General features: G+C 36.8%; 1 protein-coding gene across 6 annotated transcripts in view; it reads left to right on the forward strand.

Moving 5' to 3' along the window:
* Positions 1-459: 459 nt before the first annotated feature.
* The window catches only part of LOC127679002 (contactin-4), a 358955-nt gene continuing 335518 nt past the window's right edge, over positions 460-23896 (forward strand). For all 6 annotated transcript variants that reach the window (XM_052174443.1, XM_052174445.1, XM_052174444.1 and 3 more), the window contains exon 1: positions 460-616. In XM_052174443.1, coding sequence (XP_052030403.1) covers positions 475-616 — 142 coding nt within the window. In that variant the 5' untranslated portion in view covers positions 460-474. The remainder of the gene's footprint in view (positions 617-23896) is intronic.

Consider the following 23896-nt stretch of genomic DNA (forward strand, 5'->3'; position numbering starts at 1 on the left):
CTTGGATGCAATTTCAGCAACTCTTCTGCTGTTTCCCTGAAACTGGTGTATTCTGTCTTCTTGATATAACTATTTAAACAGTGATTGCCAGCCAGTCAAAGGAATTTTTACTAAGCAGCCATGTTTTGAAGGAAGTTATAGAAATTGTGTGAAAAGATTTCCCCACAAGGAATTAATTATTTGTAGCATTCTATGTAGTCATAAAACAGGAGCTAAAGTTGGATTATCATCATTTACTACAAAAGACAGCCATCTCCCCCTAAAAAATGTCACCATTAATGAATAGACAAATTCTAATATGTACTTTTACCATGCTTTTTAAAAAAAATGCACTGGTGGTATTTCACGGTATTTCTATTTCTATTGTTATCTATTTTAGACAATTCAGAAATATTGATTAATATTATAAGGCTTTATCTCCTGGCATTTTTATACTATAGGTGGAAGTTAAATGGAACAGATGTTGACATTGGTATGGATTTCCGCTACAGTGTTGTTGACGGCAGCTTGTTGATCAATAACCCCAATAGAACCCAAGATGCTGGAACGTACCAGTGCATAGCAACAAACTCATTTGGAACAATTGTAAGCAGAGAAGCAAAGCTTCAGTTTGCTTGTAAGTAGCCATTATATTGCACCTCCAATATTTCTTTGAGCATTTATACAGTGTATGAATATACTCAGAAACAGTAGCTTTTGAGAGACTGCATGGTTTTGAATGTGACATAAGATAGGATTGTTTATATTTAGAAAATAGTTTCTGTAACTAATGAACTATAAACATGGGAGCAAAGAGGTATGTTTCATAAAGACTGAGTCTGCTTATATGATCATTTGGTTATATTATGATTTAAATACATTTGCATTTATACATGTGTTAGAGTTTACACATGATAAATGCATGCATGCAACATCTGTAAACATTGAACAGAGCAACTGTAAAAAGGCCAGTTTAATTGTAAGCAACCGAGTAGTTAATGAAGAAATACTTTAACAATAAAATTCAGAGTAGAGGTGTAGCTTAGTTGTCAATTCACCAATAAATCCTATAATTCTGTTTTGTTTAATAGAGTAGAAAAATATTTTAAGTCTATCTTTTAGTTAGGGTTTCTAGTCTTGCACAAACACCATGACCAAGAAGCAAGTTGGGGAGGAAAGGGTTTATTCAGCTTACACTTTCCATATTGCTTTTGATCACTAAAGGAAATCAGGACAAGAACTCAAGCAGGTCAGGAAGCAGGAACTGATGCAGAGGCCATGGAGGGATGTTTCTTATTGGCTTGCTTTCTTATAGAACCCAACACTACCAGTCCAGAGATGGCACCACCCACAAGGGGTCCTCCACCCTTGATTGTTAATTGAGATAATGCCCCACAGATGGATCTCATGGAGGCACTTTCTGAACTGAAGTTTCTTTCTCTGTAATAACACTAGCCTGTGTGTTAAGATCACACACACACACACACACACATACACACACACACACAAACCAGCCAGTACAGTCTAATAATGAAAAGTAGGGATAAAGTGTTATTCACCTTTTATATTTTTATACCAAATTAGAACACAGAAAAACAAATTACCAGGTCTTGAGATTGCCGTTTAATGAAAATCTTTGCCTGTATGAAGGAAAGTAGAATTTAGAAATAGAAAATTGAAAATCAAAACCTAGCAGTAGAAGCAGTAAGTACACATTATACTGCAGACACCTTGAGAATTGCTGTTCAGCTACAGTTTTAAGAGTGTATTTGCATATGATTATATATTCCCTTGTATAAAATCTCAACTCATATAGCAGTATGTTAATATCAAAGGTTTCATAATCACTAAGTCTGTTGGTAGTAACATTGTAGAATATTCTCATTAATAAAACTCACTCTGGGAACAGAATATCAAATATTCCTATTATAATATTCAGCATTTAATCTTTTATTGCTTTTTGATGACACTTTTTTATAGTTGATAAATGAATTTTCTAGAAATTTTATGAATATTGTAAATGTCTCCTTAAATAGTCTTTAGTGTTTTTAGGTATGGAGCAACAGAACCAATATGCATACTTCTCAAATATAAGCTAGTATGTATACTCACTTTTTAGTAATGACAGATGAACACAGAGTTTTATTTGACAAAATAATTATGAAATTATAAATCATATGTCTTCAACATTGGAGAAAATTTTATCATTTGATGAATTATGACTCCTCTGTGATTTGATATTTTTTAATTGCATAAGAAATTCTTAACAAAGATAAAAAGGGAGAAAGAAACTATTACCAGCAAGTTGACTTTCTAATATACATTTAAAAAATAATAAAATTTTAACCATCCCTCAACACTATGCTTTTATAAAAGTACACGCATTGGTATTATCAACTTCATTATAGAGACAGGATTTTATATTCAAGAATAGTTATTTAAACAGAATTGAATGGTTTATTCTGAGCCCGTGTTCCTTGGCTCACTTTTTGAAGGCTTTTCCTGAAGACAAATATTTGGAACCCACCCTGCTCATCTTATGTCACCAGTGGCATAAGGATCTGTCAAAAGTTTCCCAGTTGTTGCTGTCAGTCACTCGTCTCATGCCATGTCTGTGGGTGTTTTGTCTGTATGTGTGTCTGCACACTCTGTACATGTTGTCCCTACATGGTCAGGAGAGAGCATGGAATCTTTTGGAACTGGAGTTACGGACAGGTGATATGTATGTGCTGGGAATGGAACCTGGGCCCTCTGGAAGTGCAGCCAGTGCTCTCGACTACTGAGTCACCTCTTCAGCCCCTTTCCAGGTTTTACTATATGGAAATAGTCTTTTCTTAAGTGTGTGAAATTATATCTTGTCCCATAATTAATTTTTCTTCAAGTCTTTAATGAGCAATTATCTTCTCCGCAATCTTGTGTGAATTCATTTATTAAGTTATGATCATATAAAGAAGACTACAATTTTTTTATATGTACCATGACCCTTGCCGAAGATACTAAAGCCAATACAGCCATGTTGTGTCCTTCCAATGCAGCTAATGTAATGGGTATCCTGTTCATTTTTAAAAGTGCTAACTTCATATTTTTAACTTCAAGCTTATCCAATAATCTTATGTTTTAAACTAAATTCAGAATATAGCATCTTCCTCTGTTATATATCCATTCTCAGCACTAGTCATTTGGTCTATCACATTTAAAATTGTTTTAAATATTTTTTTTTACCTGCCCTTCCTATGTGGTAGTCTACCCTGGGGTATATGCATTCCTTCCTTGGGGTCGAGGGTAGCTTGTCTCCCATTATGCATTTCCTGTATGAAAAACACTGCTGGCTATGTTGATCACTTTCTCTCAGTCTGCTAAAACTAGGAGTGAGTCCCTGGCCATTCTGAGCCACAGAATAAAATATTGTCTTATACAAACAAGAAAAATGATTGAGGTGCAGTTTAGTAGGCAGGAATGTTTGCTGAGTAAGTATTACAACACTGCATAAAGTTAAATGCATTTTTATTTTATATGAAATATCAGCCAAAACTATGTCCCTACTGGTATGTGGTGACCATGATGTCATATATGCCAGAGAGAATTTTACTAAGACAAGGTCAGGTCAAACCCTTACATTGTCAATCTTTGCACATTCTTATTCAGCTAGCTGCAAATTTAGCCAATTATTCTATAATTGAGCCCCAAGTTTTATTTGCCCTTAAAGCAATGGAAATTTTCTTATAAAAGCAAGATGTACTGTGTCTTCAGTGTTCATTCCTGTCTGGTCTCTCTTCCTCTTGGAACCTTGTTTCGACTATTTATCATAAAACAGTGAATAATCTTTTAAAAATGTAAATTAGATCATTCCACTTCTTTGCTTTATGCCTTCTGCTGCACCTTTGAAAAAAAATATATTACCACATCTTATTTTAACTTCTAAAATAATGACAAACTACTCTTTTTGTACCAGAGCCTTTGCACTTTCATTTCCTTTGCCTGATACCCACCTTTTAATTAGCTGATTTCTTAAAATCTTCCATTCTTGACTACAGTGTAATAGTCTGTGGTAGTTTGGGTAAGAATGACTCCCACAGGCTAGTATATTGTTTGGTTCCCAGTTGATTGGCTTGTTAGGACCAATTAGGAGTATTAGGAGGTGTGACCTTGTTGGAAAAGATCTGTCCTCTGCAACTAAGCTTCTACCCAGCCCTGTGTATCTTACCTCCTTCTTGTTGGTCATTTTTAAATTCTCACCTAGAGCTACTGCTCTGCTCCAGTGCCATGCCTACCTACCTGCTGTTGTGTTTTCCACAATAATGGAAATGGACTAACCTTCTGAGACTGTAAACAATCCAACAATTAAATTCTTTCTTTCATGAATTGCCTTGGTTAGGGTGTCTCATCTCAGTGACAGAATAGTTGCTATGATACAGCCTAATAGATATTTCCATACCTCCTATTTTTGCATAACAAGAAATGTTTCTTTTACTTTTCTCTGAAATTGTTCTCCAGTATTGCTTTTCCAGGATTTGATAAAACCTGGAATGACTGCATATTTTTCTGGTTTTTATTCTTCTAATAGCATCTCAGTTCCAAAAGACCTGATACCATGATTTCCGTCCTGTATTTATAGAGTCTCTATCAGTTTACTTATGAATGTAGACATTCCTTTGTTAACTCCCCATTTAGTAGTGAGTATGTCTCTAAAGCTAAGCTGGAAAAGATGAATGTTTGCAAATACACACAATTTATATTCTAGCCAATTTTAGAGCTAAAATTCCTCATTATCAATATATAGCAATCAATACTGGGAGATGTTCTTCCTACAGTTTTTAGCTAAGAAAACTTAACTTGAAAGAGGTTGCTAATGTCAACACACATGCACATATTCTCTCTCTCTCTCTCTCTCTCTCTCTCTCTCTCTCTCACACACACACACACATATTAAAATAAAACAAACAACCCCTCCCCCCCAATAAAAGGTCCACACAGCTCTCTCCACAAAAGGAATAAATGATAGTTTATTCTGGACCAAATCTGACTGACCATGACCAGAGAAACATAAGTTTCAGTCATCTAATATTTCATATTTCATCATGTGAGCAGATTCATGGAGTTTTTATAGCAATGGCATGAATAAGGTTAACAATCAAGGCAATTTTTTTTCAAGTATATTGGAAGAAACATAAGGTAGGTGATTCTAAGAAAAGGGAGAAATCTCTCTTATAGGGCTTAGATGCTATATAATGACATTTATAACTATGGGATGGATGGGAACTAGTGGTCTATTGAAGTTAATACACTGCACAAGTATTTTCTTATTAGTTACAGGATGTTGGGTCCTATACAGATATGGGTAAGGATTGGCTATTTGAGGGACTAAAGCTAGTCCCAAATACAATAATTAGGCTCCAGGCCTTTAACACTCCATAAAGCTTCAACATTTGCACATCAATATAGTTCTCATCAATCAATCAGTCCTGGCAGATACAGCTTCTTTCAACGAATTCTCATTCATACTGATTTTTCAAAATTATTTTCAGTTTGTTGAAATGCAAGGTTATTCTTTCTTTAATGAATAAAACTTAAGGAATTCAGTGATATCCTTTAAATGTCACTGAATTTTTCTACTCTGAGCAGTTTTGCAATCTTTAAAGAGCAGTGTTGCTTTTTTATTGATTATTTTATTTACATTTCAAATGTTATCCCTCTTTCCAATTTCCCCTCCACAAACTCCCTACCCCCTACCCCTGCTTCTATGAGGGTGCTCCCTGATGTACCCACTCACTCTTGTATTACCACCTTAACATTTTCCTAAACTGGAGAATCAAGTCTCCACAGGCCCAGGGGCTCCCCTGCCATTGATGCCAGATAAGGTATCATATTCAGCTGGAGCCATAGGTTCCTCCATGTGTAGTCTTTGGTTGGTGGTTTAGTCCCAGGGAGCTTTAGGGAGGATCTGGTTGGTTGATATCATTGTTCTTCCTATGGGGTTGCAAACCTCTTCAGCTCCTTCATCTCTTCCCCTAACTCTTCCATTGTGGTCTCAGTGCTCAGCCTGATTGTTGGCTGCATGCATCCAAATTTGTATTGGTCAGGCTCTGGAAGAGCCTCTAAGGAGACAGCTATATCAGGTTCTTGTCAGCAAGTGCTTCTTGGCATCAGCAAGAGTGTCTGGGTTTGGTGTCTGTAGATGGGATGAATCACTATGTTGGGCAGTCTCTGGATGGCCTTTCATTCAGTCTTATGTTCCACTCTTTGTCCTTTGGATGGGAGCATTCTGGATTAACTTTTTTGAGATGGGTGAGTGTTCCCATCCCTCAGCTAGGGGCTATGCCTATCCACTGGATATAGTAAATAGAGGTTCTATCTCCCTTTTGTTGGGTATTTCTGCTAATGTTATCCATGTTTGGTCGTGGGAACCTCTTGGATCCTTGGCATCTGGAACTTTTTAGTGGCTACACTCACTTCCATCTCCCACTGCTACATACCTCTATTTAAATTCCTGACCTGCTGTACTTCTCCTGTGTTCTTCTGCATCTGATCCTGTCCCCCTTTCCTTCCCCCTCCTCTCTTCTTCCTTCTACACACTTCTGAATAGAACTGAAACTTCCACACTTCATTCTTCCTTCTTCTTAAGCTTCGTATGATCTGTGAGTTGTATCATGGGTATTCTGAGCTTTGGGGCTAATATCCACTTATCAGTGAGTATATACCATGTGTGTTCTTTTGTAACTATGTTACCTCACTCAATATGATATTTTCAAGTTCCATCCATTTGCTTGAGAATTTCATAAATTCATTGTTTTTAATATCTAAGTAGTACTCCATTGTGTAAATGTACCACATTTTCTGTATCCATTCCTCTGTTGAGGGACATCTGGGTTATTTCCATATAGACCCTAAAAGAATAAAAGTACCAGCCCAGGCTTCTATACCCAACAAAACTCTCAATTACTATAAATGGAGAAACTAAGATATTCTATGACAAAACAAAATGTAAACAATATCTTTCCACCAACCCAGCCCTACAGAGGATGATAGAAGGAAAATTGCAACAAGAAAAAGCAAGAAATTAATCTTCTCATAACAAACCCAAGTTTGTTTTCAGAAGAGAACCACACAAACATAATTCCACCTCTAACAACAAAAATCACAGGAAGCAGTGTTGCATTTTGACCCTACTGTTTGCCATTATCCATACAAGTAAACCATTGTTCTCATCATAAATGGTTGGCTTTATTTTTTAAGGAACTTTATATATTTCCTAGCTTATATCCTTTTAAAAGAACTGAAGATTGGAGTAGATAGACTATTCATTGTTATTACATAGCTAATAATATCTATAGCCAAGGAAATCCAGCCATTAACTCCTAGTCCTGAGCTGGCTTTTTCTACTTCAAACTAGTCTAGTTCATAAGAAAAGCATCCCTTAACTTGATGTAACAAATTATACTCTTCAGATCTCATTGAATATTTTGTATTATTTTATTCATAGAACAAGCATGTAGAGTTAGATTTATTATTTTTATTTTAAGGTTTATTAAAAATTATCTCATGCTGCTTTTGTTGACAGAACTTAATAATTTCTTATATTGGCACTTAATACCTTTAACTTCTATTAATTGACTTCCAGAAAATTTCTAGTTCAGTGGATATGATGCATCTAAGAATAGGTTCTCATTTTTCTACACAATGTCTTTAGAAGAGAAAATTTTCTTTTATTAAGCCAGTCCAGAATAATGTAAGCTCCTTTAATGAGATATGGACCCTTTCATGAGCATTACTTATTGTAGTGTAATTTCAAGAGAATTTTTCAGTTTGTTATTTGTTGTTTGTTTTTTGGCTTTGCTTGTTCATTTGTTTTTTGGAACCAACTATCATGAGGGTTGTTATTTGGCTATCAGGGATCATCTCCCTGTCTACCACTTATCCTGGAGCATACCTCTCTACCCTTTAGTTGTTCTACTTCACCAAGGGCTACATAAAGCGATTGACTCGTTTTTACCAGTGATTGGCACACAGTACACTTTCGATAATACTTAAAATGAATGAATGAAAAGTAAATAAAGATTGAATCATCACACATAGGAGTGAGTGGCCACTGTGTTCGGGGATTTTCTTGTGGACCTGTGGGGTACTCTGTGGGTGTATTCAAGCCTTACCACTTTGAGGCTAAGCAGGATATGGACCTGTGCTCAATGGGAAAACATAACCCAAACAAAAAAGATAACCACTGTGAGATATAGCAAATGTGCTGTTATAGCGAAATCAAATTGAGACTCAGTGGAATCTTCAAAAATAGCTTTCCTTTCCACTTAAGTGTGCCTCTCAAACCCTTATCCATTTCATCCTCTGGGTCAACCAGAAAAGTCACACTAGATATTGTAATCATTCAGAAAAAGTGCATCAGTGGACAAAGCTAAGAACAAGAGGGGATTTATTTCAAAGCATTATTTCCACAGCATGATAGATGTGTTTCTAGGCTGTATGTGTAGAACAGAATGCTGCTGCCTCTTCTCCAAGCTTCTATGCTTCTTACTTCTCCAGATAGGCAGTTATATTAAATCTCCAGGAGAACCAAGATGCATTCACCACCATGAAAGTGTTCTCTGACATATAGATGTGGATCTCAGGGGGCAAGGGATATAGCTCTGTATTAGATCACTTTCCAAGCAGGGGAAAGGCTCTGGTTTCTATGGTCAATACTGCCAAATAGCAAACAAGCCAGCAAATTCAAATTTATGTCTCTCCACTTGTGAAATCATCATTTAAGAAAATAAGGCAAAGATATTGATATATACAATCATTTTAGCACTCAGGAGGCAGAGGCAAGAACTTTGTGAGTTAGAAACCTGTTGTGGCTACACAGTGTGTTCCATTGTCAGCTAGAACCATATAAAGAAATTCTATTTCACCAAAAAGAAAAGATAATGGAAGAAAGAAAAAAGAAAAGAGGAAGGGAGGGAGGGAAGGAGGGGAGGAGGGAGAGAGGGAAGGAAGGAATGATGAAGGAAGGGAGAAAGGAAGGGAAAGGGAATGAAGGAAAGGAAAAGAAAGAAAAGGACAGAAAGGAAGGAAGGAAGGAAGAAAGGAAGGAAGGAAGGAAGGAAGGAAGGAAGGAAGGAAGGAAGGAAGGAAGGAAGGAAGGAAGGAAGGAAGGGTATGTATGTGGGAGAAATGCAGGCTTGAGAAGTAGAGATTGTTTGTATATTTAGAATAGAATTTGGCTCAGTGCTCCATTTCATTTATTTCTCCAATTACAGCTGTAGATTAGCAATTATAGGAGGTTGAAACACTATCCTGCTAGAGATGCAAAGTCTCTGAAGAGCACCTAGCCTCACAAAGTTCTGCAATGATTCACCCTTTTCTCCTCTTTCTTTCCCACATTTCTCTCCCTATCCTGACTGTTTGAAATAAAGAGGAGAACTTTAGATGTAATGGGATAATAATGCAAAGAATCAGATAAGAATTCTTTGGAATTAGTCTCAGCTGCCCTGAATGCCCATGTACTTGGACAAGGTTTCTCCCAACTATAGATACCCATAAGGTGGAGGCTAGTTACTCTACTTCTTTGCCTATAAGGATCAAGTAAACTGATTATTATAAACTCCTAAGTCATGTTTTAATAAGGGTCAATAATAAGACACTATTATACCTTTATTACTCTATGTTGGATATTAGACTAAGCAATTTGAAAGCATTATCCAACTTAATTCTCAACAAAACCCTGGGATTTGTAGAAATTATATTGATCTTATAGCAGAACAACTTGGAAATCAGCAAATTAAAATCACCACTCAGGATAGGGAGCAGGAGGAAGATACCAGTGTAGGATCCTGGATCCCTAGTGCCTGAGTAGCAGTAGCCAGTTACTGTGCCCCACTTAAAATATTTTCCTAAAGCAAAATTTCTTGATTAAATCTACCCCGGATAGATACAAATAGAATTTCCTTGTATTTACTACCTTTGCTGTAGTAATTCATAATTTTTGTATTACATTTTAGTTATAAATAATCTTAATGCCATTATACTGTTGATTTGCTTCTAACATGAAAATGCATACTGTTGTTTAATTTTCATATAATTGGTTTCAAGTTCTATAATGAGAATAATTAATAGCAATATTTCTGCTTGTTAAGTTAAGCAAGTTTCCAATTTATTTCAAGTAGGTTTTAAAACACTCTAAATATTGATATCTGTGGCAAACAATGGTGGGTAAGCAAATTATCTTCAATAAGAACATGACATACTACAAATTTTTTACTCCCATATCACCCCTCCCCCACAGATGACAAAGATCCACTTTAAAAGCCAATTATAATGAAGAACTTTCAAGAGAACTCAGTTAATAACTTTAGATCCTAGCTCATCAATGTGATTGCTTTATAAACATTGTTTGGGGCCTTCTTCTAGTGAGTTCAGCTGTTTTATAACAGTTCAGATCTGCAGAACAAAAGACCTAAGCTATTCATCATCTCAAGTTGTGAATGACTATAATTCATTTGTAAGTAGATGCAAAATGCTCATGGTACAATTAACTCCTTTAACAAAATCCAGTTACCTGCTTTCTGTAAGAAGACTGGCATTATCTTGGCGTGTGTCTCTAATACTAGTATACTAGTGGAAGCTGTGTAGGATTATACTTCTCCCTGTTGACATCTGGCTTGGGATAGAAGAGGATGGATAAGTGCCAAGAATGCTCCTGAGCTCATGCAATAGGAAGAGGACAGAAATTGAAACAAAATTAATGAGAAAAATAAATAGAGGAGATAAATGGAATTGAGTACAAAAGCCACTCCATTTTGTCCTTCTTTTCACCTTAAATAGCATGTTTTTACCAGAATAGAGTAATTAAAGCTGAAAGTGGCAGAGCCCTTTCCTAGTGTATATCCAATCTCCAGGATCACAACGGAAACATAAAATCCACCTTGAGGGCAATTTCAGTAACTTTTCTCACTTGCATCACTCATCAAGGTTTTGTGTAGTGAAGCTGTCAGATGGAGGCATAGCAGCTTATTAGATGTACTGATGGGAAATTTCTTCCTGGACACTACAGTCAGCTTGTCTAAGGTCTTCACTGAGACACGTCAGTTACTATATGGAGGAGGTGGCTTGCAGCAATAATAAGAGAAAAGCGATATGATGGAAAATGCTAAGGGTTTTTCTACCTCATGTTTGTTCCCTAATCATTATACTTATACTTTCAGTAATTTTCATATGTTCATTATTTGAAATCTATTTAAAAAAAATCTAGCTTTGCTTTCATAGCTAAGATGTGGATTGGGCACTCAATCTGAACAAGAGCCAGGTTTGGTAGATGGCCAGTGTTGTGACTGACTTGACTGATTTTTAATTAGGAAAGCTGCTGAAATAGGCAAACTTTTGTTTCTGAGCAATAAAATGTTGAGAGATGGCTGTTTGGGTAAATAATTTGTGAATATTTAGGTCAATTAAAACTCAATGAATGAACATTTGGTATCAAAACTGGAAACATTTTCAGTGCAACTTGGGTCTTCAGTATCAGAATACATTTGTCTTTTAGTTTGACTAGTTCAAAGAACTCATTTCAAAACTACTGAGTTTTATAGAAAATCACCTCATAAAAGCAAATCTAGTAGTGGAGACATTGTGGTGATAACTGGTGTTGGCTGAGAATTCAGTAATGTGAACCTCAAGAACCTAGTGTAGAAACAAATGCTAGTCAGTTGTAATTAATAACTATTCAATTTATCCCTTTTCATACTTATTACAGTTGTGGTTGGGATCTACAAGGTAAAGAATAGTTTGTTTGTGATTTAAGAAAATTTGCAAAGTATTGATTTCTCTAAAATATCAGAGACATCCTAAGAACACAACAAATATGAAAAATAAATTATCAATGGAAAAATAGATTATTGACAGGATTCTAAAGAAGTTTGCCCGGACATTTCATTTTAAAAATTAATGAAACTAAAGTCAGATCATTCTCTGTGGATGGTAGAACATTGAAGGGAACATGAAAAGGAAACAGAGCATATGAGACATAAAAGAAAAGTGTTTTAGAGAAGAACCAGCAAGAGAGAGGAGAAATGGAGAAGGAGAAGGAGGAATAACATCAAGTCTGATAGTAAATACACATGGACATGTCACAGTGAAATTTTACTAAAAAAGAACTGTTTCAAAATATACTGATAGAAGCAGTACATTTACTAAAATATATATTGGTTGACATTATGAACTAATAATATATTCAATACAATTATATAATTTTAATTAAATAATGATAATTATTTATAAAATCTAAGTTTTCTATACTATAGTTTTGTATCCAGGGAAAAAGGGGACAGGTGTTAGCCTCACTCTAACTAGATTGGTCTTCTTCAGTCATAAATGTACACAGATATTCTCTTGTGTTTCATCTGTAGTCGAGTTGACTATCTTTAGTAAGATGCATTATAACTATTGCTGATGAGATATTCACTTTCTTTCCAAAATTCATACACTAAAATAATAACTCCCCTAAGTAGCAAAAGCTACTTCATAAAACTTTTCTGAGAACATCTTTGCCCCTGTATCTGGAAAGAAAACTAGCCCACAAATCAAGATGTAGGCACTCACCAGATGCCCAGTCCTCTCATACTTTGATCTGGAATGTCATTCATTTCTATTATTTTAAAGTTAGCCAACCTCTCTATACTGTGTTACAGCAACAATTATCGACCAGGCAATGAACCGCAATTGATATGTGTATTTGCAAATTCTAAGTACGAGCCTATCTTTTCAAGTCTTTTCTATTATAATTGAAGATGTGGAGATGAGATCATCCAGGGCTACCCAGGTTGATCATAAATCCACATAATAAAGGTTGTCCAAAGATTGTGACTACAGATACCACAAATGGTGCAGTCTGGAAAATAATGAGCATCTGTAGCCAACAGAAGCTGGGTGAAGCAAGGGAGACTCCCCTGGGACTTTTGCCTGAGCACAGCTTTGCTGGCACATGTAATTTGGAACCCTCGCCTTTAGTATTTTGAAAGGAAGAGAGAGAGAGAGAGAGAGAGAGAGAGAGAGAGAGAGAGAGAGAGAGAGAGAGAGCTCTTAAAATGTCATATCTGCTAACTTTTGGGTGGTAGTTTCAGAAAATCAACAGGTCATATACATATATACATACAGGTCATTTCTTCTCCTCTCCTGACACTAATCCAGAAATGACAAAGTTGTACAGACAAAGAGAATAGTGTTTTGATACTTAGCTGCACTAGAGTGAGTGTGAAGGCCTCAGTGAAACAGGAATTTATCTGTGGGCATTTTGTGTAACCCTCTGCTTTTTACTGTGGAGAGTGTAAGAGGGTGTTGAACTTTATATAATAGTATAATTTGGCCAAATAATGACAACAGCCATTGCAGAAATTCAAAACGTAACCTTTCTGTTTCCCCAGCACGCTTCAGTCTCCCACTTGGACCGGGATTGGTCTTCTCTCTTCAGAGGGCAATAATTTGAAGTGATTCAGAGGAGGTTGTTAGCCCTGGGCCCCTCTCTCTGGGTTTCTTCCTTTTTCTAGGTCATTCTCCCTGAATTTGACCCCTTTGTCTGGCATTCTAAAGCCCCAGAAGCTGGCTATTATCACATTGAGAATGTGTGACCTACCTGCAGCTGTAACAGTTCAACTGTAGTCTCCTAGGCATTGTTATCACTCATGCTGTGACATTTCGTGCCCCCTAAAGACCCTGTGCTAGCAAGGGTTAGCTACTACCTTCTTCTCAATCAGCACCTTTTCCTGAGTGAGCTGTAATGTGAGAAAGCCATTCACCTCTGAGCTGACATGAATTTTATGCATCACACCAACGAGTTTTTATTTCCCAGCTACACTATGCAGTCTCTTTAGAGAGCAAAATGTGGTTTGGGGGTTCAGAGGTTAAACCTCAGATTCAAAGGCATCATGAAGAGATGCATATGTGTTTTCCATTTACTCAATTTTTCTATCAGAGAAATGTCCAGTGTTTGAATTCTGTCTTAGCCTCTAAACCTTTAGTGGATGATACTATATGCCAGCAATTTATCCCAGAAATGTGTATTTAGGGTACACACTAATTATGATCAGAGGGTTAATGCTTTAACAGTTGCATTGCTTTCCAGTATTATTACCCTTTTTGATTTGTTCATTTTCTCATCGCATCTACTTTTTCTCCTAAATGGAAGGAAGGTATTCTTGGGCAAAGGGCAATCTGTTAGCTTGGCCTCACAAAACTTAGATTTACTGTCCTCTAAAGACCCCCATTTAAAAGCCCTGAAAGTAGAATATAGAATGAGGTGTGTAGGCAGCAAGATAGATTTTAAATGTCGCTGACTGCTTTCTCTTACTTTCTTTAAGCCTCCCTGGAGTTACAGATACCAGCTAGCGGTGACAGGATGCGCCTTTGATCCCAGCACTCAGGAGGCAGAAACAGGTGGATGTCAGTGAGTTCCAGGCTAAGGCTACATAATGAAGTAGAGAGACGGCGAAGAAAATAAGATTTACGCAAAGCTATAGCTGGGAGTGATCAATATTTGTGGAATGATGAATGAAAGTGAGAGAGACAGGAATTGCGTTTGAATGTGCAGCCATACTGCCTTGGATGAAGAGATGCTTTCTTTACATTTCTAAAATTGAGAGTTAGCCCCTAATAAGTCATAAAGACAGCACTTACATTTCATAATACTTAATTCTCTAATTTGAGGTACATCAGTCAATGATTTCTTTCAATGTTCACTAAGCTGTTAAGCCAGCATCTCTATCTAACTTCAAAAGCTTTGCCTCACTCCAGGAACTCCGTTTCTCTTACCTCCTGCTAGTCAATATTCTACCTTCTGTCTCAAACGGCTCTTCCTGTTCTGAGCATTACATAGAAGCAGAACCATTTGGCTTTTTTTTTTAATCTGACACATCTAAATACTGATTTTTTTTATCTGTTTTGTCTTCAAGTGTTGTATCATTTATTAAGCTGGACTACAGGTGAACAGCATAGGTTGGTTGATGGTCTCTCCTGTCGATGTATAGGACTGAGCCTATAGTCATTTTAATAGGAAGTGTCACCTCATGTTGAAAGTTTGGTCTTCAGTTAATGAATCCCGTCATTGGGTCTCAAGTGCTCTCACCTAATGATAGATTATTCCATATACAGATACATTGTTTGCCATTATTACAAATGGAGTGCCAACTTGTGAAAAAGTTGGACCTATTTGGAAGAAGTAAGTCACTGGGGGATGAACTTCTAAGGTAGACTGTATTCCATATTCCTTTCTGTCTCTCTCAGCTCAGTGCTCCCTGATCAGCACAAGGCAAACAACCTCTACCTTACAGTTCTACCTACTTGATATCTTCCTTCACTTGAAGCCCAAAGACAAAGATCTAGGCACTGATAGATTGAAACTTTCAAAATTTTGAGGCAAAATAAATGTTTCCACTTTTTAAATTGCTTCTCATAAGATATTTGTCACAGCGACAGAGAGCTAATCATATCAAGTCCATGGTTTTGAATTTGATTTGGTGTTAAACATATCTCTCAATCCCTAGCAGGTGTTCATAGGTTTTTAGTTTACTGTGCAGTCTCTCTCTCTCTCTCTCTCTCTCTCTCTCTCTCTCTCTCTCTCCTCTCTCCTCTCTCCCCCTCCTCTCTCTCTTGATTAGCTTGTTTTAGGATATGGAGGAACTTACATGTAATTCAATTCTGCAATCACAATCTAATATCGTTTTATGTTTGCTCTTTTGGTGTTAACAGGCAGGGTTTATTTACAGGCCTAATGACTTGAATTTTATACCCAGATTCTACATGGTAGATGAGAACCAGCTCCTGAGAGCTATCCTCAATATACACAAGCCTGCCATGTGTGCATATTAGTGTGTACAAATATACATATACAAATATTTGTATATGTGCCTACATATGCTAACTAAATAAGTAGACTTTTGTTGTTTGGTAATTTGGAGCTGTAGCTTGATCTTATGACCTCATACATGCTAAGAAGGTGCAATACTAGACATATTTCTGAAATCAGAGATTTTGAATATATATAATTACTATTAACTATCTTCCAGAATTGTTCATAATTTGGCTTTTTTATATCTTTGAAAAATTAAGTACCTTTGAAAAATAATAGACATTTGCAAACTTGCAAACTACTCAGGCAAATCCATTGTACATTGCACTGTCAGTGCTTAGTGTAAAGCCTTACTTTATTTCTTTTCTTTTATTCCCATATTTTAGTGAATACCAGTTAGGTAGAAAGTATTGTGTTGCACATAATGTATCAGTGGATTAGAGAAACATGAAGCTTGCAACTAGCAAGAAAAGGGGGGGGGGTCGGCGGGGAATTGAACAAGCAACCTCCAGTATATGGAATGTTAGGAAGATTCAGCATTCAGATTTCCAAGACACATTACAAAATAAGGTAGAGTTTGTATAACAGCTAATTTTGACAGATGTTAAAGAAATGACTGAGAGAAAATAGAGCAGAAAGAGTAAATCACATGAGGAGAGAACCAGAAACCTTACTACATAGAACATTTATGTTCCAAAGTTTTCTGAGTGTGTTCTGTATAGAAAGGTTAAAAAAAAAATCACATGTACTTGCTTATCTTGCTTAGTTTATTTTCAAGTGGGGAATAAAAATGTCACCAAATAATCATAGAAGAAACAATCTCTAGTTGCAATCAATGCTGAGAAAATTCAGCCATGGGTTGAAGAGATTGGTGATAAAAACATCAAACATTGAATGAGATTACTAAGGAAACCCTCTCTGAAGGAAAGAGTATAATATGGTCTGAAGGGTAACAGGAAGGAATGTTCTAGATAAAATAACATAGCATATGCAAAGATACTGTGGTAGCATAGAGAATTCAAGGGTTCAGAACAGATCCACCCTTGAGTTAGAGTTCACAGAGACAAGGTAAAGGCAGCAGAACTCAAGATGGCAGTTGCAAATGAAGGAAGGGGTGAGAATTTGTGCATCTTACTACACGATTGCCAGGGTCACAGAATGTCCTTAAGCATGTCATTTGGCCACTCCCATACTCTCATGCTGGTTTTGAAATCTGCATGTCACTGTACAAAATAGAAGCTGAGTCCACTCATGAATTCTCTGAAGAAGCTCACCTGTCTCTCCTGCTGGGCACACGCTGGCAATGGCCCCATGCAACAGTTGCCTTGACACCAGACAGAAATATATTGACATTCCTTCTAAAAAGGAGGGAACTGAAGAATGGGAATGAGCAATGTTCACACAGATAGGAAGCCGGGTAATTTCATTCCAGGCTATTTGAATTCAGTGTCTGTACACTTGATCACTGTGCTTTACTGATGTTAGCCATTTCTACTACACATCTCCTGCAAAGGGAACATTTTGCCTGAGGAACTCAATCCTAGATTACGATTTTTATGATAATAAGAGAGCCAACTAGCTAAATCCTACTAGCATCAGCAGATAGACAAGGAAACTTCTATTTTTTTATTCCTTCCAGTAAGTTGCAGTGCTGAGGGCAGATTGCCATTAGGATTTAACATCACCAAGCCTACTGTCGTTGGTCAGTTTCTGTTCAGGAATGGGAATGTGAGATTGAAGATATTTATAGAGCTGGGATAAGCTTCTTATCAGACCTGTGTGGGCTCCGTGGGCTGTGCAGCTGTGTGGGGTTCAGGATCCTTTCAAGACTGAAGAACCATTTCTCCTGGTTCCCTTCACAAAGTCTCAAATAGCTATGCAAACATCAAAAAATGTATATTGACTATCTATTGTATAGAGGCAATGGGAGTCATTGTGTTTTCCTAGAGTCAGACTTTTAATCAGGCAATGTTGTAATAGCTTCACCTGAGTTTTTAAATTTTAATAAATTTTAACTATTAATCATCAGTTAAATGCTGTTAGCTATCGTTAGGTATTATTTTCTGAGGTAAAGTTGCTGCGCCTGTAAGTAGCAGCATGTAGGTTTCTCTTGCTGTTTGCTGGCTTTGGTTTATAAAACAGGGCTCCTCAGATAGCATTCTGGAGCTTGATAAATCCAATTTCACTGAGAAACCCAAGGCCTTTTATTCACTATACATTTTAATTAAAATATAATGACAATACTTTCCCCCTTTCCTTTACTTGCTCTAGCCTCTCCCAATTCCTTTCTCTCCAATGCCTTGTATGTTTTATCCTCAAATTTATATCTGTTTTTTCTTTATTATTGTCATGCACACACACACACACACACACACACACACATATGTATTAATATAAGAATGCATAAACGTATAAATATTACCTACTAGGTCCATTGTTTATGTGAATATTGTATTAACACTGACTGCTTTGTATTGAATAAACAATTAGGGGGTTCATCCCTGAGAGAAGCCAATTTTCCATCTCTCACAAGTCATTACTTGCCTTTAGTTCTTTAACTAGGAGTTTCCCAACCTCTCCATTAGCTTATCTATTGATATTGCCACTGTTCAATGATCCAGCGATTTCTAGGGGATACTGTTTTATAGGGTACTTTCAGTTGTGCCGCTTACACTCTTTCCATACCCTCTTTCACGATGTACTCACAACAATAGTCACAAGAACTGTGATGTCGTTGGATTACCAACAGTCATTGATGTCTAGATTGTTGTGTCCAGTTGAAATTATCTATTATGGTCTCCATTCGCTGTAAAGCCATGTTCTTCTTCAATAGTCCCCTTTATCTGTCAATGAGACATAAAGTATTTACAAATTTAAACAAACCAAAACATCCCAAACGTATATTAGTGACTTTATTTTCAGTGAGAGCATTGTACTTATGACTGTAGATGCCAACCATATTGGGTACTAGGAAAGACAAATCACAAAGTTTAAAAAGAAGGAACATTTTGTGATCTTAGAGATTTGGGCAGTGAAAGTAATAACCTGCCAGAATTTTATTGCCTGTTCGTAGCTTCCCGAAAATGTTTTAATTTTCTAGCATCCCTCAACACCATTTCTTCTAAACCAGATGTAGTTCAAAGTAATAACAGAGTTTGTTATGGATTTTTGGTTCCAAGTTTGAATATTACCTATGTTTACCACCCTGCTTAAAGTAGCTTTCCCCAGTGACTGTCTTTCTCTGTGAGGTTTCCCACCAAATCCCCTTTGATTACAATTTATAACTTTATCTGCTGGTCAGCCTACCTCTTGTTAACTCACTGAAGAATCTACCTGGTTTTATAGTTTTCTCCACCTTTTTTATTGGATAACCAGGTGAGCAAGTCACTTTGTGTAGAGGCAAGAGTCACTAAGGGAAATTCCTGTACCTTAGAAGTATCCCCACCTTGAAATAAAGATACAGGATGAACTCTGAGCCAGAGATGCTCTTATTTATGAAGAGTTATTGACAGGGAATAAAGAAGGAAATCACCCAGGGTTGCTTTGCCTTTACTCTCACTAAAAGGTTGAGTAAAGGGATGTAGACACACCCATGGACTTAATTCATACTGACTGCTATCAAGTTATTGGTTGATGGAATAGATCCATCTTGTATCTGAAAGGGGGAATTTAGGAAATTGTTCTCTACTGCCTTATTTTTCATTTTGTTGACCCATTAACATATAACAGAATGGCAGAACACTCCAGTGGCCCATTGGAGGTGTCTGTTTTATTCCTTGAGAGGTGCATACCGAAATTCCAGATTTTGATCCCATTTCTGTTTCTTGATTGCTTTCTGGCTTGGATCTGACAGTGACAAGAAATGATCTCAACTAGAAGTTCCTTGCTGACAGCAGCTACGGTCCCCTTTTCCTGAGAGTTCAACAGCTAACACATTGCATCATAGACAGCATGTGCTCAATAAAAGATTCTTATACTAAGTAGATTTCTTTTTCCACACATATTTTTAAATACATTACAAGAAAGAATTTACTGGGCAGTGGTAGCACACAAGCACTTGGGAGGCAGATGTAGGCAGATATCTGAGTTCAAGGCCAGCCTGGTCTACAGAGAGAGATCCAGGACAGCCAGGGATATACTGAGAAACCCTGTCTTGAAAAGAGAGAGAAAGAGAGAGAGAGAGAGAGAGAGAGAGAGAGAGAGAGAGATTGAGAGAGAGAATTTAAAATAATATCAACTAGCAGTGGGTATGTATCAGTTGCTGTTTTTCAACTAAATGGCAAAGCTAGATAACATTTTCATTTTGAATTAAAATTTTTAAATGACTATAATGTAGATAAACAGTCAAAGAGAGACACTTAGAGATGAACAAACGTATTACACGTGCAGAGCCTTGAATTCATTATTTTGAGTGTCCTTGCCATTTCCTGATGGAAATAAAGCATCACAAATGCACCCTTCATTTGACCAGGTGGCCTCCATGCCTCTAAAATGAATGGGAAATTTGGGAATATAAATTATAATCATATCATGCACATCTTCCTCTTAACCTTGGCAGTCATGTAAAATAGTGTGTTTTAAGCTTATTTTGAAGGTTAAGCAGGAAATCTTGTCTTGACTAATTAATGTATCAACAAAAACCCATATTGCTCCTGTTAGCAGGTAAGTGGTTTGGCTAATTGACTCAATTGAAAATTTGTTAGCTATAAATTGTCTTTTGGCTAAAATTATGTTTGTAGATATTATTATGTGGAAATCGGTGAGGTGTTTACCATCTAGTTCATCCAGCTGTAGAGAGCCCTTGAAATAAATGTGGAGGATCATAGGAGCTGATCCTCCAAAGGCCTCCAAATAGCTGATCATCTTCTCTAACTGCTTTGTGATGGCACCAGGGATTTTAAAACTTAGGAATCTGGCACTCTTTCCATAAAATGGAGCTTGGTACTTGATGCCTCCTGTTTCAGTTTCTCTTTGAGGGTCCATGCCTTGAAAACATTATTAATGGCTACATTGTCTGTACTGCTTTGCTGTTTAGAAAACACTGCACAATCTATTTCTCCATTTAACCATTACACAAACCTATCTTCATCATCCTATCCTATATTTTACAAATTAAACAAAAAGTATTTTTCAGAGACAGAAAGGAATTTCTTCAATCTCATGATTCTCACGGTCACTGTTAGCACTAAAAGCTCAGATTTAGACTTCAGTCTTAAGAGCTATTCACTATATCACATCACCATTGTTGTTTGAAATGAGTTCCACTAGGAGACAAAGGAATAGATCTTTATTAATGAAATATGTGACACCTTCATGATATTGTAAAATATTTTGGGAGATGTTGGGGAATGTGCAGTTTAAATAGTTTCATTACCATGGTGAATTTTCTAACATGCTAAAGTGTATAAAATCTTTCCTACATTATTATTATTATTATTATTATTAAAGATTGGCTTCAGTTCAATGAAAAGGTAGTTTTCCTCTTTCAATGGTGCTATTCTCTTTCTCCTGTTTTCAAGGCTAACCAATTTTGTTGTATATCAACTAATAGAAGTTTGGCACCATAGTGCTAACAGGTTTAAGAATCCATACTTGGAATCTATGTTGATTTCACATAAATACCTCATTTTCCTTTAAAATTCAATTTTCTTGGAACTGGAAAGATTGCTCATAAGAAAAGAATATCCATTTCTCTTCCAGAGGTCCAGAGATTACTTCACAGCATTTGTGTTATGCAACTTAGTACTGCCTATAACTCCTGCTCCAGGACAACACCTGCATGCATGTGAAAACACACACACACACACACACACACAGAGAGAGAGAGAGAGAGAGAGAGAGAGAGAGAGAGAGAGAGAGAGAGAAACAGAGACAGACAGACAGACAGACAGAGACAGAGAGAGACAGAGAGACAGAGACAGAGAGAGACAGAGACACAAAGAGACAGAGAGAGACAGAGAGACAGAGAGAGAGAGAGACAGAGTCAAAGGATGAATTTTAAAAATTCTCTTAGTTATGGCTTCCAGGAATCTAGCTTAGATTTTAGAAACCTTATCTAGTGTGTTCAAGGCCCTAGTTTTAATTCCCAGTGTTAAAGATTAATTTATTTGTCCATTAAGTCAGAATGTGTGTTAAACCATGAATTTGAAGAGTAAACCCAGCTCATGGAATGAAAGGCTGCCTAGAGTGCTTCTTACCTGCCTCATGGGCCAATAGAAATTCCTAGCAGGGTCAAAAGTCTGCAACAAGCAGAAGCAAATCAAGAATATGTTCTCCATAATCAGTGTCAGGATTTCCTGGTAACCATACCTTGTTCCTCTAGACCTGAGCTAAGTCTTGTTACCCTAGCTAGATTAACATATCCTATTACCCAGGAACTAAAAGATAGTTTCCCTTCCTTCTTTTTTCCACTTAGTTGAGTGTTTGAATACTACAATCATTTATGGCAAAGCAGTAATTGCTTGATGTCCTCACGTATCTTCCTGCCCTTGAACCTGAATGTATCTTCTCCCTTCAGCTCAAAAGTATAAGTGTGATGTGGAATATCTTCTATTTTTCCCTCTGAAAAAGAAAAGGGATTTTGAAAACTACAGTTGTTTGGAAAGCAGTGTTGCTTCACCCCACCTTTTTTCAGCATGCTCACTGCGCGGACCCATGAGGATTAAGGACAATAACCAACAGAAACTATCTAGGATTAGAGCTGGTCATGGACCAGCTTAAAAAAGAAATGTAAAAATGTTAGGTAGTCAGGAACCACCAATTGAAAAAGCCGATGTACTATGAATAGTAAGAATTTAAAAGCAGCATTTTGGATGATAAAGTATTCAGAGGTGGTATTCTGAACTCATCCAAGATGCAGTGAAAATACCAAATATGAGAAGAGAAAGGATGCTATGAAGTACAGGATATGCATACTCACAGAGAGAAAACTGAACATGTATCAGTGGTTTGTAGACCCTGCTCACTTCTGAGTGGTCTGAAATATAAAGAACTTGGTACAAACTTGACCATCAAAATACTCATGTGTTTCTAATATCAGCTTATAAAGAAGAAAGGCATGCGATTAAAACAAAGCTCAAAATTCCTTTCAGATGTGTGTACATATTCACATTGGATTCAACCATGTCATTTTTCCTCCTCAGACTGAAAAACAAAACAGAAATAGTAGTAGTATTATTACTTTAACTGAGCATCTTAAGAAGGACGTATATTGGGTTTAGAATTGGTATTTGAAAAAAATAGATACACTTAAGTGCCAGAAAAATGGTGAAATATTCTGGCAGCATGAAGCTAGTAGGAATTCAGACTAAGAAAATAAGAAAATCTAGATTGGTTACCCACCTCTAATACTGTCTGGGAAACTCACACTGAATAATGCATAATGGACATTGTTACCTAAACTATTTACATGGTTGCATCCTCTCCTATGCATGCCAACTTTCTATCATGTGGCCTCTCTGAAACTCATGGTTTTCTTCCATAAAGGCGATGCTAACAATATCAACAGCTTATGTAAGGATCACTGTAGGGAAGTGTCTGCCTATATATTTTTTTCCAACTCTAAATGTAAGACATGCTTTCTTGAAAAAAAAAAGGACAGCAGGGAAAGATCTAAAAAAGAGATTTCTTTAAGGGCAAAAAATATCATGAGATTAAGCAAGCACTCTAATGAAAGATGGAGGCATAAACTATTAATTTCAACAATTATGTGGCAAATGAAAGGCAACACTGTGCACACTATGCTATGAGAGCAATATGCAACCCATTCTGGGGTACACAGTAGGCTCCCCAAGAGACATGGCAGCTGAGCCAATTCTTGACAGATGGTCGATAGTTAAAGAGGCCAACAAAACTGGCAAAGACTTTTATGTATCAGAAGCAGCAAAGCTGGCATTTTCATGGATATGCAATAGACATGGAAACATGCCACATATCAAGGTTGTCAAATATGAAATGGGGCATGGGAGGCTAAGAGGCTGTGGGAAAGGGTAAAGGTCCAATCAGTGAGGGCCTTGTTTGACAGGATAATGAGACTGAGTTAATCTGTCAGTGGCTGATGATTTCAAAGGGTCTTAAGCAAGGGAGTAATATAAA

The sequence above is a fragment of the Apodemus sylvaticus genome, chromosome 2, assembly GCF_947179515.1.
Source record: "Apodemus sylvaticus chromosome 2, mApoSyl1.1, whole genome shotgun sequence".
Lineage (NCBI taxonomy): Eukaryota > Metazoa > Chordata > Mammalia > Rodentia > Muridae > Apodemus > Apodemus sylvaticus.